This window comes from Lepisma saccharinum, chromosome 25 (assembly GCF_977018435.1).
Source record: "Lepisma saccharinum chromosome 25, izLepSacc3.1, whole genome shotgun sequence".
Lineage (NCBI taxonomy): Eukaryota > Metazoa > Arthropoda > Insecta > Zygentoma > Lepismatidae > Lepisma > Lepisma saccharinum.
The window spans coordinates 55761895-55777778 of NC_139253.1; the positions used below are offsets into that span (position 1 = coordinate 55761895).

At 39.7% G+C, this 15884-nt stretch overlaps 1 protein-coding gene across 1 annotated transcript in view; it reads right to left on the reverse strand.

Moving 5' to 3' along the window:
* Nucleotides 1-15884, reverse strand: part of LOC145978502 (D-serine dehydratase-like) — a 65580-nt gene that overhangs the window by 18387 nt on the left and 31309 nt on the right. The window contains exons 4-5 of the mRNA XM_083111122.1: nt 2470-2763; nt 1357-1540 (exon numbers count right to left, since the gene is read on the reverse strand). Coding sequence (XP_082967248.1) covers nt 1357-1540; nt 2470-2763 — 478 coding nt within the window. The remainder of the gene's footprint in view (nt 1-1356; nt 1541-2469; nt 2764-15884) is intronic.

Sequence of the window (15884 nt, forward strand, 5' to 3'; positions counted from 1 at the left end):
TGCCCCCTACTTTTAGAACCCAATCACCTCCACTGCCTCCTCCCATCTGCATTTCTTCACAAAGGTCCAATTTATGGCCATTTGGCTCTAAATTTACCCTTACACCTAATATAAATGAACTTCGTTGTTAGTTCATGTCCACACGTGCAGTTGTAGCAAGTGATTTATCCACACACATAACACTTCCCCAACATTTCCTCACCATCCCCTAGTTTTTTTCACGAATATCCAATTTAATGTTGTACCCTCAAGTTGGAAAATTCTGCAGAAACCCTTGTTGTGGCTAATTGGAAACTTTACCAATATTGCCTGTAAGATATATGAAACGAAGTTCACCCCATCCCCACCCCCCAAGAATCCAGTGGCGTGCATACAAGGTAAGCTACCGAAGCATTGCTTTGGAATACAATATGCAATAACGTAACAATATTATTATGTCATTATAATCAAACGATTATTCAATAATATCTAGATAAAACCGTCACATTTCTTCGCTACAAATAGAACAAATACCAGTCCCTGCAGGGCTGCACTGAGGTTGAGCCAAAGCAATCTTCCTCGTGCATCGGTTAAGCAGTGGCAGACAGTTGCGCGTGCACCTCAAGGTCACGGGCCGTGTGCATGTATTTCTTCTGCATCGGACAGAGAGTTCGAGAGTGTATCGGAGTGTTTCAACTCGTATTGTATTTGGTTTTCCTCAGTTTACAGGTTTGGTTTGCCGAATGTATGTGAAAATATGTGAAGGTACCAGGTAGTATCTAGTAATATAGAACAATGTGTAGCCTACTATAAAAGAGCTTTTGTCAAAGCCGTTTTCTGCCCGTTCTTTCTCAGAAAAAAGAATGAGATAAATAAAAATGGACTGCCAACACCAGAACTACCGAACTTGGTTCAAAAGACCCGTAAATTCACTAGACATTTTCAGTGTGATATGTATACCAAATGTGACTGGTTAGCCGGTAGGGCTGAGCTAAATGCGGTGTTTTGCTGGTATTGTCTGTTGTTTGGAAAGGATAGAAATACTTCTTGGACCAAAACTGGGTACATGCATTTGGGGAATTTAGTGAAGTCAATAGCCGAGCACGGACTGTCTTAACCATCTACGATCGTCTGTAGCTATAGCTGCTTTTGGGGAAAACAGAATATTAACTGCGCTTGATGACCAGCTTAAAAATGAACTATTACCAGCTGTGATTTTTTATCAAGGCAAGCTTGTCCTTGATTTGCTATTGTTTACTTAAAAAAATATATATATTCAGTGCTTCGGCTATCTAAATGGTCACCGCACGCCACTGCAAGAATCAAATCTTGGGTACCCTAATCCCTAATGGCGCGCTATACTGTCATTCCACTCACTTCAAGTTGGGGTTATCTTGAAACACCGCAAAGCCGGTCTTGAGGTTCCCTTGCTTTGTGAGCGCCATGAAGCCACAGTCAATGAGCAGCTGGTTGCGGTGGGGGTAGTGGCCCAGCACCCGGGTCATCACACGACATGCCACCTGGTCGAAAGTACAGGAGCCCAGGGACTCCTGCTGGGAATCTACAAAAGATACACATTGGCAAATATTTTGATTTCGCTGATGTAGGTAAAAATAATGCAATTTTACATCTAGAGTGATATTGCTCGTCAACATTTCCTCATCTTACCCAAAATATTATATCTATACTCTATGCCTGGAATCTCTGGAGCATGGTCGTGCAGGATGATAGAAGTAAGTGGGCGGAGTAAAGCAGTACACGCTGATACAAACAGCTGTGAGCTGCAGTCGCTTTCCCCCTCCATGCAATCCCGTACACTCACTCCCGAGATTCCCGGGACAGAGTATATATACATGGCTTAACTTACTTCCTTGGGGACCTCCACCAATCTTCTGACGCTTTCGGCATCAGTGATTCCGAAATTTTATTTGGATCGGACTAGGGTGTGGTCAATCATAAGATCAGTTCGAGAGAAATTTAATGCATAAATTATACATATATTCACACACAAAAAATCTAGTCCTGATTTTGTTTATTTATTGTAGATTGCATGATACTATGTTTACGAGCCATACCATAATGAACCTTGGATTTGAATCATTGATATATTATTAATATTTTAAGATGATCAAGTGGTTGAAACCCCACTTCTAATAATGTGTTGTTTCCAAATTCCAAGGAGAAAGAATATCGTTAATTTGAAGAACTTTCCACAATTTAAAATACAACAAATAAGACATTTTTAGTTTGAATTATCATTTACCCTTCAAAATTATTACAATTATATTAGGAAGAAAGTGGTATCATAAAAGCAACGGAATCTTCAGGAATTTTTCTAGGGTACGTATGGTGTTGTAAAACACTGATTCAATTTGAGATTATAGTGTTACTGCAACATCTGTACCAGTCTTACTGTAAAAAAAACAAAAAACAACTTGCTTGCCCCTCCCTGGAAGAAATTCTACGGACACCCATGCTGCCAAAACTTACCGTAAAAAATGTAGTTCCCCGGATGGATTTCCATGAGGTCTTTCATGGCGGTTGTCGGGTGGCTGCAAGAGGGCGTGGAGCCGACACCCACCCCTGGGCAGGGGACACCGGCAGCCCTCAGCCCCTCCGCCACCCTTACGATGCGCCGGATGCTCTCGTCCCTCACTGCCTGCACCTGGCCCTTGTAGCTGTTGCCGCAGTGGAGGTAGAGGCCTCGGAGCTGCATCTTCTCCCCCTGGTTCACTCCGCTGGCTAGTTTCACTATCGACTCCTCGTCTTCCCACCACAGTCCGGCTGAGAGATAAAGAGAGATGACGTTTTGAGTCCATTTTATGCACAGAAACTCTAATCGGGATTGGACCTACATTTTAAAGTGGTATCTGAACCACTATGTGCTTCCACGAACCCGGGACTCCTTGATTGCAATGCAACTACGCTACTACTATGCCATTGGGGAGGCCCAACACAGTCCGGCTGCAAAACTGTCACACGCAATTTTAGGATTTCCATGGATTATTATAGGAAGCAGTGGTTTATTATATGTTTTGTTCTCTTTCATTTTTAATTATTCTATATTGTAGTTGGAGACATTGATGTATTCTCCATGTTTTACCGTTGGTAAACCAACATTTTTCTTATATTCTTATGCCCGTTTTAGACAGAGGCATTTCCCTTAGCATTTTTACTAGCATAAATGCTTTCAAAAATCTTATAGCATATTTTGCAGCAGGCAATACTTTACACGGAAGCATTTGCTGTATAGTCGACGTGCTAGCTACGTTAACGACAGCTGCCTTTGAAGTCCACGGAACGCGCCTACCAGCTCCAACAATCACGTTCAACGCAAAGTGTTGCCACACATCTACTCTCCACATCTACCTGCCGTCATAGATGAAAAGGCCCTAACTACACTTTTCCTTGTTTTTGAGATTTTCGCACCATAATATTGGCCGTAACATGATGCACCAGATGGTAGCTTTTGGAGACCCTGTCTTCAATCCAAATAGGTGAAATCAAGGAATATTGAATACCCTATGTGCAAATGTACCTTACAAAATGTCACAAATGGCCCATTTCCTTTGAAAGGTAGGGTTTTTCTTGAATACTTGTTTCTAACAATGACTTGACTTCAAAGAGAGCTGTCGTTCCTTGGTTGCCAAATAATCGGGCTTTTCTTCAATATTTACTTGCTGATAACAATGACTGAACTTCAAAGTAAGCCGTAGTTCCTTTGTTGCCAAATAAACTGTGCATGAACTGCAGAGAAACTGAGTTATTTGTGAATTGATCGTCGCGGAGAGAGCTCTGTTTTTGTGTATTATAATGGATGATCTGGAACGAAGTAAAAAGGCTTTGACCTCAGCCTTATACAAAATGCAACGTGAACGAGTACAATTATTAAAGAAGAAACTTTCGACTTCCACGAGGGTTGCATTTCATGACAAAGATTATGTTCTTGACGTTCCTTCCTCAAATGGTAGTGATTCCGATATATCCATTAGTGACTCAGCTTCCATTAGTGATTCTGTGTCTAGTGCAACATTACCCACCAAGGATCTACGTGAGAAGAAGACATGCTATGACTCAGAAACTATTCCATCTACATCAAGAAATTGCTTGAATGCACATGTTGGCAAGAAGAGGGAGAAGAAGCAGTTTACAAAAGAAGATAAGAAGCGAATGCAACAATCGAAGAATATTGAAAGACATCCTGTTATGAAGCCATGTGATGAAAAGTGTCGAAGAAAGTGTAAATTGAAGATTAATGAAGATCGTCGAAGAGAGATAAACTGTCAGTTTTGGAAGTGCAATTGGCTTGAACGCCGAAGTTTTATTTTAAACCATGTGAAACAGTGTCCAACTAGTAGGTCTACAACTACTGGAGAGAGGTCGCGGAGGAGGAATAGTTTCTTCTACTTTCTTCCGAATGAAGGCAAGCAAGTGTCCATCTGCAAGACATTCTTCCTAACTACACTGGGATTTGCCAAAGAAACTAATAGTGTTGTTTATGATGCTGTAACATCTACACCTAGTGATTCTCTTACGCCACCTCCTGATAGAGGAAAATATGGTTGCCCAGAAAGGAAAGTCTATAGAAATATTATTGAACAACATATTGAATCATATAATCCTACAATTTCTCACTACCGAAGAGAAAATGCGCCACTAAGGAGATACTTACCCAGAAACATATGTATTTCTGATATGTATTCTGATTTTGTTAGAAAGAATGGCAAGATTTCTTCATACGACCTTTACAGGTCATGAAGAGTGTGAACAATGTCAAGTTTTGTCAGTACACAATGAAGAACACGCAGCGAATCGTGACAGTGAATGTGAAATTTGCCTAGCATGAGCAAGACACATTAAACGTGCTGAAAGAAGTAGAGAGGAATATCAGAAATACACTAATGGAGACATCGAAAATTCAAAGACAGTGGTTGTGTCGGTAGATTTGCAAAAGGTTGTTATGTTACCTCAAATGGGCACATTCAAGTCTGCAGCCTTCACTAAACGAATTATTGCATTTAATGTAACATTTGCTCCGGTAGGTAGCAAAAAGAGAAGGAATGTAATGGCGGCCATATGGCATGAGGGAGTATCTGCAGGCCCATAGCTAGAGCCTAGGGGGGCAGGGTGGCAACTGCCCCCCTGTGAAAAATACAGAACACATTCCTACCTGGAATTCTCACTAATCTTTACAATTATATCATTTGTTACTCTAGCAACATAACAAGGACACTTATTGATTTTGTGATGTGTATGGGATTCCGTATAATGTCGTATCAGGATTGGGGAGGGGGAGGGGGAAATTCCCTTCCAGATTCAGACTTTGGGAAATGATTTCGCAATTTTCAATATCTAGAACAGTTGTGACATTTTGAGTAGTCTTGTATTAAAGGTGCCTAATGTGTTTGGATGTTTTTCTTGGATGTGTTGCTATGAACTTTGAATTGCTTAAATGTTTGTTTCCCAAGTCTACCAGTGATTCATGTAATAGAGAGAGGGAGTGGATATTTGATTTCTGTTACTTAGCATTGCTTTTCTGCCACTTCTTGCTAAACGCAACAATGAGTGATGACGTGAAATTGATGAAAAGACACTCATAAACAGTGCCGCAACCACAGGTGGGCAGGGCCATTGTCCCACCACCCCACTGACCTTGGATGGAAGTCCATTCTAGGGGAAGCAAACATTGAAGTAAAAAAACAAGACTAGCAGAATCTATGAATAGCAGGACAATTGGATACTCATTATGGAATTAGTTTTCATGTGTTCCTTGCATTTTTCTTCCAGACTGCGAGGGGCAATTGCCCCCCTCGATTTCAAATTTTATACAATTAAAAATATATTTCGTAAAATTTTCTTGCTCGTTCCGCTCGCAATGTCTGCTGTTCTTATAGTCCAAGTTCAGAGCTATAGATAGCTATGGGGCGGCGGGAGTCGGCCCTTGGAGCCAAACGATTTATATGAAATGAAAAAAAAAAGAATATTAAAGAGAATGCCATATCGCCCCGTAAAATAATTTTGCCCTATTAAAATTTCTTTCTATGAAACGTAATATGAAATATTAATGATGAGACTGTAATCCAAGAAGTCATTGATTATTCAAGGGATTCCTATTTGTTCGTCAGGTGTCAAACACATGAATTTCACCTATAATTCACACAATAATTTGCAAAATGGTTAACGTAACCAGTAGGTAAACATTGTCTCTAGTGATGCAAGAGTCTCCCCTTTGAAGGAAATAAGAGTCCGTGGTGGACTAAGGGGCCCATGTTTCAATGTTTTAGCAAGTACAAAAAAATGTATTACAAATTTTTACACAATTCATCGAAGTGTACGTAATATGTAGCCATTATTATTTAATTAATTCGATATTTCTTGCTTAACAGAACACAATGGTGTTCTTGGATTCTCGTTAGATTCATTTGTGCGTAAAAATCTTGCATACTGGAAACTAGAGGGAATCATTATGAAGCATGATTTATAAAGGGCTCCCTTAATCAGTTCTGGAGAGAGGCCCAAAGCTGTTGGTACATATTATTAATCGTCTATCAACATTATCGACCTGTAAATATCAAGTAGATACAGTCCTTATTAGCCTATTTATGTTAAACTTTATATTCATTGGCAATCTGGAAAGGTCGTTATCGAAATATTGCTATTTGATGTTGCTCGAAGTTTATTTTGTTCGTTGGAGTTTCAAGATATCATCCCTTTTCTGTTACTTATCTATTTTGAAGGAGAAGGCAAGTGCCTCTGTGTACCCTGCTATATCTGCCAATGCGACACAATATATTAAATTTGCCCCCTCTACAAGTGCAGAGGGAATAACTTGGCAGTGACGTCATCTCCCACCTTCACCTCTCCTTCCAGAAGGCTCATTCGCTAGAGCGGACAAGGTGACATGCAAACCAATCGAAATCATTCCGAGAGGGGTGATGCAGGCGTGCAAACCCCCACACTGCTATATTAGTCTTTCGAAACAAACCGCAGCTACGAGCGAGTGATTAGCAGGCTATTTTGTTTCTTTGTTAGTGAGTTTTTTGTTTGTTTTTTTGCTGGTTTTGTCATTGTTGTACAATGAACAGTGACGATGAAAGAGAAATAGTTTTCAATGTATATAAGTACTTTAATTTCGACGAAAACAAAAGCACAGCTGTTCACAGTACGTCTGTAGTGACAGGTGTCAGTGAAAGATCTGTGTGGAGATTTTTGAAGGAGAAAGACAAAAGTGTTGCGAGTGCGAGCGGGAAACCTTTTTCAACGCCGGGCAAAAACCGACCGAACGCCCAGCAACGTGTCACAAATCTGGATTCTTTTGATGAAGCAGTCGTGCGCCGAACAATCCATGATTTATACACGAAAGGCATTGTTGTCACCGTACATAAACTGATGAAGGAACTGCAAGAAAATGTTAATTTTAAGGGTTCGCGTTGGTCATTGCGTATGATCATAAGAAAATTAGGGTTCAGATTTAAAAAGCACAGCGTAAGCAGCAGGAAGCTACTCTTTCAACGAACAGCATCGTTGCGTTGCGGGGATCATTTTTGCATGAAGTTATAGAACTTCGCAGAGAGCAAACCTCCGGTCTTTCATTTACATGGATGAAAGTTTCGTGAACACACACCACACTGTCCCCAAAGTTTAGCTGGATTCCAAAGATTCGGGGAGAGGGGACTTAAAACTGCCAAAAGGAAAGGATCTCAGAAAGTGGATTTGTGGAGGGGGCGAAGTTAGTGTTCCTTTCAAAAACAACTTCTGGGGACTATCATGGGGATATGAACACTAACAATTTTATGTTGTGGTTCGAAGAACAGATTCTTCACAATCTGCCCCCCCCAAACTCTGTTATTGTGTGTGACAATGATCCGTACCACAATAAGTTAGTGGGGAAAATCCCAACATCAAACAGCAGGTAGGATGAAATGAAGTCGTGGCTGTCATCTCTCAATATTCAGAAGGTTTGCTGAAAGCCGAATTATATGAACAAATTATATGCTAACATTAAATTGAAGATTGGTAGTTTGCACCGCGATCTTTACTGCTCGTACTCTTATTCGTGCCATAATTCCTTTCATAGTAGTTGGCAACGTTGACTTAGCAGGGAGTGACGTCACTGCCAGGTTATTCCTTCTCGGCTGTAGGATTGACTTCGCCCCCCCCCCCCCCACACACAAAGAATTCCTGGCTACGGGCCTGAGTATCTGAGCAGAAGAAGGAAGATATTGTAAGTTGTTTTCATCAATTCTTTTCTCACTTTCGTGATATAACCCATTTTGTTTTTTGGCTTGAAAATTGTTCGTCACAAAATAAGTATTGGTGCCTTTTATCTTATTTTGTATATATAGTTAATTCCGACGAAGTTTCAGCTGAAGTATTTGATGTGAATTACTTTGAACCAGGTCACATCTTCATGTCAGCTGATAGCTTTCATTACCAGGTTGAATTGTCAATGCAAAAAAAAGGAAAAATATATGATTTCAACTACTTCCGCGATGCTGTCCAAGAGGCAAATTCAGGAAAAGTTATATTGAAGGTGATGGAAACAGATCACTTCTGCAAATGGCTCGATTACTCATCACTGCATAAGCTCAAACACACCAATCAACGCCCTCTCATAAGTGACATTGTCAGTATGAAGTTCATGCGTGGAGGTAAGAGCATGAAATATAAAACAGATTATGATCTTGATTTTCAGGAGCTCAATTTCTTACAAAACGCTGTCATGAAAAGAGGTTTTCCTCTTCCTGAGGTAAGAAGGCATCCACGTGGAATTTCAGCAGAAAGGAAGAAAGACATTTTAGACAAGTTACTTAGACTAATGCCTCATAACAGACAGTCATTCTGGATAAACTTTCCCGTAACACATGAAGAAGATACCTTAGATTGAACAACATTTCTTGTACAGTGTCTCTCAAAAGTTTTAGGACAACGACATTTTATACTAGGCAACCCAATTTACATAAGGCGTTGGTGGGTTGCGTGTAGAGTTAGGCTCAATTTCAGGGTTGCCACATGCACAATAGATATTTATAAAATACGGGAAAGAAATAAAAACAAGTATTATTGTATAAAATTATTTAAAATATCACTATTATATCGCAAGTGACAAAATTCTTTCTCAAAAAAAAAATAATATGTTTTCTAGTATTTCATCGCTGATGATTCTACAGAAAGGGAAAGAAGGTGAGAGAAAAAGAAAGATAAAAGCAGAGCAGAATGAGGGGAGAGAAGAAGGAAAAAGAGAAGAGAAGAACGAACAGAAGGGACTGAAGAGAAGAGGTAGTTGCAGAAAATATCGTCTCAGCGTCAAGAATTGATGCATTGGTCAAATTATCGACATGAAACAATCAATAACATTTTGAAATGTATTGGAGAATGTACTAGATCGGTTCGAAATGCCTTTTGGCTTAGTTCAGAGCAAGGTAAAATCTTCCATGTAAGATCTTTGATTTTACCTGCGATTATACCACTAAAAACATGAATGTAATTGTAATATTTATAAGAATTATCCAAATTTTGTCCACTTCTCGGTTCGTTGAAATGGAGATTTTGTAATTTAATATTTCCCCTCGCCCATCGTTAATTCCAAACTGAATCATTCCGTTTCACACGGCGTAGACAATGAACACAATGGGATAGCTGTAAAACTTTCGAAAATTTTCTGCCACCGGAAGGGTTTGAACCTACGACCATCAGATTGACAGTCCTAAACGGTAAACACTACATTACGAACTTTCGCTCCTGAAATCAAGTAGAAGGAGCTGACCAATGTGAAATGTAGATGCAACTCTCCTCCTACATGTAATGTGCAAACAATACTTGTTTGTATAAAAGAAAACGAAGGTAGTACGACTCGACGAAAACATTTAATGGAGAATTGCACATGATCAGAACTACCATTCGATATTTGCGGAGGTATCCATGTATTGAACTAGAGTGGGGAAAGGGGTAAAATTAGTATGACCTGAATTGCCACAAATATAAACAGTTATTTCATTATATTTGTCAATGTCTTTGAAGCAGTACACAATTATCGTTCGAGTAGTATAATTCACAATCTTATACATGAAAGTATCCCTTGTGTGTCAATTCATTTGTTTGTTTATTTTTTTATAAATTCCATATGCAAAACAATGTAGCCACTATACACTGCTATTACAATAATGTTACCATGGTCTTGTTTAATAGAAGGGGATTTAAGAAAAAGAGTAAAAAGAACACCTAGTATGGAGGATCGAACCTGGGACGGCAATCAATGCTTTCAAGAACTCTAACCAATACACTACGCCCTTTGTTTCCCTTGGATCAACAGTTCGTAATTGTTCTGTCGCGTCAATATTGTAAACGTTATTCTGTAAAAAGAAGTTCAATACTCTGATATAGCACTTCTAGAATTACTCTATACACATGCATTTGTAATTTAACTCTGAATTTATTTCTTCGTTGTTAGTATATATAAACTTGTGAATATATTTTTTTGTAATTTTATAACGGTTGCATGAACATCTACGAAATAGTTCCTTATAATTACCTCCGGTTGACCAAGTTGCCAATATAAACAAATGGAATACAGATTGTCTTTGAGCTTACATTGTTAAGAAGGAGCGGATACACGTATTACTATCAAATACTTATTCAATAAGGTTTCTTGTTTGTCAGAAATTATCACTTAAAATATTGCATGTTGAGCTAGAGCCCACCCAGCCGCCTCTGATGAAATATATCATTCTTCAGATTCTCTTTAAAATTCGACTCTGGTCACTTGTAATTTGCTGGGTGCAGACACTGTGCATCGACGCACAGTGTTTTGCCATAAGAAGCGGCCTTGAATAGCGTGAGTGAGTCACTTTGAACGCGAGTAAGCTACGCCACCAAGCTTGTCTGCCTTTGAAAACAGTCATTTTATTCCACAGTTTCCGAACGCGATTGCTATTGTAGAAGTATATATTCTCTCAAAAGAGAAAGAAAGGAAATTCGACCAATGTTCTCCCGTCGTTTAAAACCAAATATTATCTATTAAACGAAAACTTTACCATTGTCAATAAACCTATCTGAGCATAAGGTGGATTTAAACAATAAATTTAATAGAAAAATTCTCCAAAATTTCTCTCCCACTGTCTACGTCAAGCCAGTACCCAGGGGGGGCATGAACACCATGAGTGACCTCGACCTCCTCTTGCCACCTCGGCCTGTTTGTTCGGGTAAAGAGCAGACGACACGAGAGTATCGGCAACAGTGTGCGAGCGACGTCTGCTGTTAGCCCGCGAATCGCTCTTTCTAAGGCCTCCTGCAGTATAATAATTCCTAGTACGCAACATTTAATTTATATATATATTATTTTCAAAACATAGAATTATCATGACTTTTCAATGGAGCTCGAACTATTTGAACTAATTTGTAATATCTGTCTCTCTCATATATATAATATATATAAATTTGGGTCTGGCCCCTCCCTCAAAGAAATCCTGCGTATGGGCCTGGTCTACGTCAATAACAGAAATGCAAGCAATATTTTTATTTATTTTTAACTAAATTAAAGGGATGTGAAGAATTTAAAAGAAATAAGAAAGAGGGGAACGACTGTTGCTCTACTTTAAAAATTGTTATTCTTCGAGGAAGAAAAATAAGAAGGATTTACTCCAGCACCTTAACACAACGTCCCACGAGTCTCTCGTGACTAATGCGAACGGACGTGTTTTCGGTGGTCTCCAGAGTGCAGCGAAGCGGAACAAGATGGGGAATTCCTTGGGGCAGTGGCGGCAGGCGATCGGCCTCTTTCGCGCAGCTTGGTGCCCCAACATCCAAACGGAAAAGAGAAGTTTTTCCGAAAACTGTGTACCATGCTTATGGAGTGGTTCTGCTATCATTGCTCATTATAGACGGCATCGAGCAAAATCCAGGCCCCCGTAACAATGTTGATTTCTCAAGCGAAATTATGGAACTGAAGCAAGTTATGCTTCAAGTGAAAAGTTCGAACGATGTTATTATGTGTGAGGTGAAGCAGCTGACCGTCACTGTGAACAAACTCGTTGGAAGGATTGGCGTGATTGAGGCCGAGACAAGCAAGATTAAGTGTGACATCGGCGAGCTTCAATCGTATGTTAGGACTCTGGAGGATCATCTGGACGATCTCGAAAACCTATCGAGGAGACAAAACCTCGTTTTCCACGGCATGCATGAAAAAATGAACGAGACATGGGATGAATCGGCTAGCGCAGTGCGACAATTAGTCGAAGAAAGACTTCATCTTTCCCTACCAACGGACGCAATCCAGAGGGCTCTTCGTACCGGAAGCACGCGGTCCGGAAAACCTCGTCCCATTGTGTGCAAGTTCCTCCGCGATACGGAGAAAGAGAATATTCTTGGAAGTAGCAGCAGATTGAAAGGCTCAAATATTTACATCGAGCAGGACTATTCATTTTCTGTTAGGCAACAAAGACAGAGACTTAAAAAGCATCTCTTCGAAGCCAGACAGCAAGGATGTAGAGCTCATCTGCAATATAAATATCTCAACGTCAACGGCAGAAAATATACAATTTGGGACTTGGAAGACAACCATGGCGACTTTCAAGAATGCATCGAGGCCCGAGAACCTTCAGCTGCGTCGAATTACCAGAAACAGGCTTTCCCTCTACCCCCCAACAATGGAAATGTGACGTCTCAGGGAGCACAAGTGACAACGACCGCATTCCAGCCATCTTCATGCGGTGATCCGTTTCCCCCTCCACCTCCAACGGGACAAGGAAAGAAGAGAACAACCGGATATCGCAAATAGGTCACCAATTTCCCCCTCCCTCTACTCAGCGATATCCCAAGCGCCAGGGAAGCAACCAAGGAACGAGAGCCTGAGGTGAGGCCAGATGTAAAAAAGTAAGTGGTAATGGTCACGTGACCAGCAATTATGTCGATAAAGGAACTGCAAGTGTAAGTGTTTCCTACCAAAATGTGAGGGGCTTAAGAACTAAACTCAAAACATTCTACCTGAGTGTATTAAATAACGATTTTGATGTAATCATGGCTACGGAAACATGGTTAAATCCATCGTTCAGTGACAGCGAAGTAATTGACGATAGATATATTCTGTTTCGGTCGGATCGCGATGCACAATCTTCTGACAAAGGCTTGGGGGGAGGGGTACTTCTGGCTGTAAACAGGGCGTTTCGAGCTATCGAAATTGAAACTCCGGTAATTGACCCTCCGATAAATTACTTGTTAGTAAAAATTAGCGAAATAAATATGCATATTTGTGTAGCCTATTTCCCCCCAAATACGAATCGATCTGTATACAGTTCCTTCTATCAAACTTTAGAATCACTTTATGAGCAGGGGTCTTCCCTTATTATTGCAGGGGATTTTAATTTCCCTGAGATAAAGGGGGCGGATCACAATCTCTTATTTTCAAACGAAGCTTGCGTAGAATTGAGTCATTTCATGTCACTCCACCTACTAAACAGCTTCAATGACATAAAAAATGATAACCAACGAACGTTAGATTTGATTTTAAGTAACGTTAATAGCATAACAGTCACAAGGGAATCCGATCCTCTCGTACCAGAAGACATTCATCACCCAGCTTTAAATATTGACATTTCCATGACTAAATTTAAATCTATCACGAAAAATTCAATTCAAGCAGAATATAACTATAACTTTAGGAATGCAGATTTTTTAAAAATGTATAATCTTATGAGAGCTGTAAATTGGAATGATCTGAAGAAATACACTAATATTAATGCCGCTATTGATAAGTTCTATGAAATGGTGTATGACATATTTAAGAAATGCGTACCTTCAACGAAAACTCAACCAAAGAAATTTCCGAGCTGGTTCTCACGGGAAATTATAAAGAATATCAGGAAAAAAGCATATCATAGGCAAAAATGGAAAAATAACGCTCCCCACGCTGAACATCATCATGAGAAATTTAAAGAACTTCGGAATATTGTTAAACGAGGGATTCAAAAAGCATATACGCGTTATATTTCAAGCACAGAGTATAACATACTTCATACCCCTAATCTCATCTTCAGCTTTGCCAATAATATGAAAAAACAAAAAAGAGCAGAACCTTTTCAATATGAAGGTAAAGTACTTTCTGACACTCTAGAAGTAACAACAGCGTTTGCTAAATATTTTCAATCGGTGTACCGGCAGGATGATGGAAAAAATAAGACTTTGAATATTCAAACTTACAGTGAAATCGATCAGATATTAGTCTTAAAGAAATCGAAGATGCCATTAAAAATCTTAAACCGAAAAATCTATTGGTTCCGATAAAATTCCGCCTTACATACTTAAAGGATGCGGTGAGATACTCAAATATCCCCTGCACACGCTGTTCAATCTTGTACTTTCCACCTCAACATTTCCAGATATTTGGAAATTAGCAAAAATTACCCCGATACCAAAAACAAATAAGCAAAATGATGTAGAGAATTACAGGCCGATAGCAGTCCTGGCAGCACCTGCCAAGCTCTTAGAGCAAATTCTTTACAAGCACATTTTTTATCACATACGATCAGTGATCTCTCCTTATCAACATGGTTTCTTATGTAAAAAGTCTGTCTGTACCAACCTATCAGAAATAATTCATTTTATCGCAACCGCGATGGATAGCGGAGCTCAAGTAGATGTAATATATACAGATTTTTCGAAAGCGTTTGATATCGTAAACCATAGAATGTTAATAGAAAAACTGAAATCATACAATCTATCGAATCCGATGTTAGAATTGTGTCAATCCTACTTAACAAACCGCAAACAGTACGTAACGTTTCAGGGAAATACTTCCGATGAATTTGAAGCTACATCCGGAGTTCCCCAAGGCTCTAACCTTGGTCCCTTATTCTTTTTCATGTACATAAATGATCTTCACGAACATCTGAATCAAACGGGTAAACTACTTTTTGCGGACGATTTAAAAATATACAAAAGAATTTGCAGTTACAGTGACTGTACCGAGTTACAAGCGGACATAAACAGTCTTGTGGAATGGTGCGAAAGCAACAAACTAATCTTAAATAGCGGTCATATACTCGAAACACTACATCAATAAAATACGACTATTGCATAAATAAACAAAAATTAAAACGGGTAGAAACAATCAACGATCTAGGAGTTCTGTTTGATTCTAAACTTACATTTCACGCGCACGTTAACTTTGTAACAAACGAGGCTTACAGACTTCTGGGATTTATAATGCGTACATGCAAAGCAGTGGCGGCTGGCCAAGTGCAACAAGTGCAGATGTTTTCACCTAATTTTCAAATTAATATTGACATTTTTCATTTGCTTGTTAAATTAAACTATTTCCCAGCAGAACGCACACGATAATACTCAAATAACACGCCGCTCGGCGCTACGCACGTCTTGAGTTCTTCCCAACCCAAGAGCAAACACCGCTAGGTTGCGGAAAACTTAGCCGGTTGTCATGGCAACGGTGACGTCACCTAGCGTTGGCCTTGAACGGGTGTCGCCTTCTAGATGAAGCAGTTCTCTCGTCGGAGAAAACATCGCATCCAGTGCTTGTGGCAAAATCTTCGCGTTCTCGCGAGATCTTGTTCCGCGTGTGTGTTTCGCGTTTCCTATCGTGTGTTGTGTTCATGTGTTGAGCTGTGGTTTCTACAATGAACCCAGTAAATGACTTAGTGTGTAATTTGTTGCTGACACCATTTTCCAGATGGACGGATGAAGACAAAAAAGACGTTTTAAATTGGGGGGGGGGGCACTGGCACTTACTATTTGTTTTCATTGCCTATAAATATACTTCTTCACCTGTTATTTTAGGCACGAGCCGCTACTGATGCAAAGAGTTCAAAAATGTCGGAAGCTTAATGATGCTTTATAATGCTTACGTTAGAGTGAAAATTGAATACGCAAGCATAGTGTGGCACCCTCAAACCCAG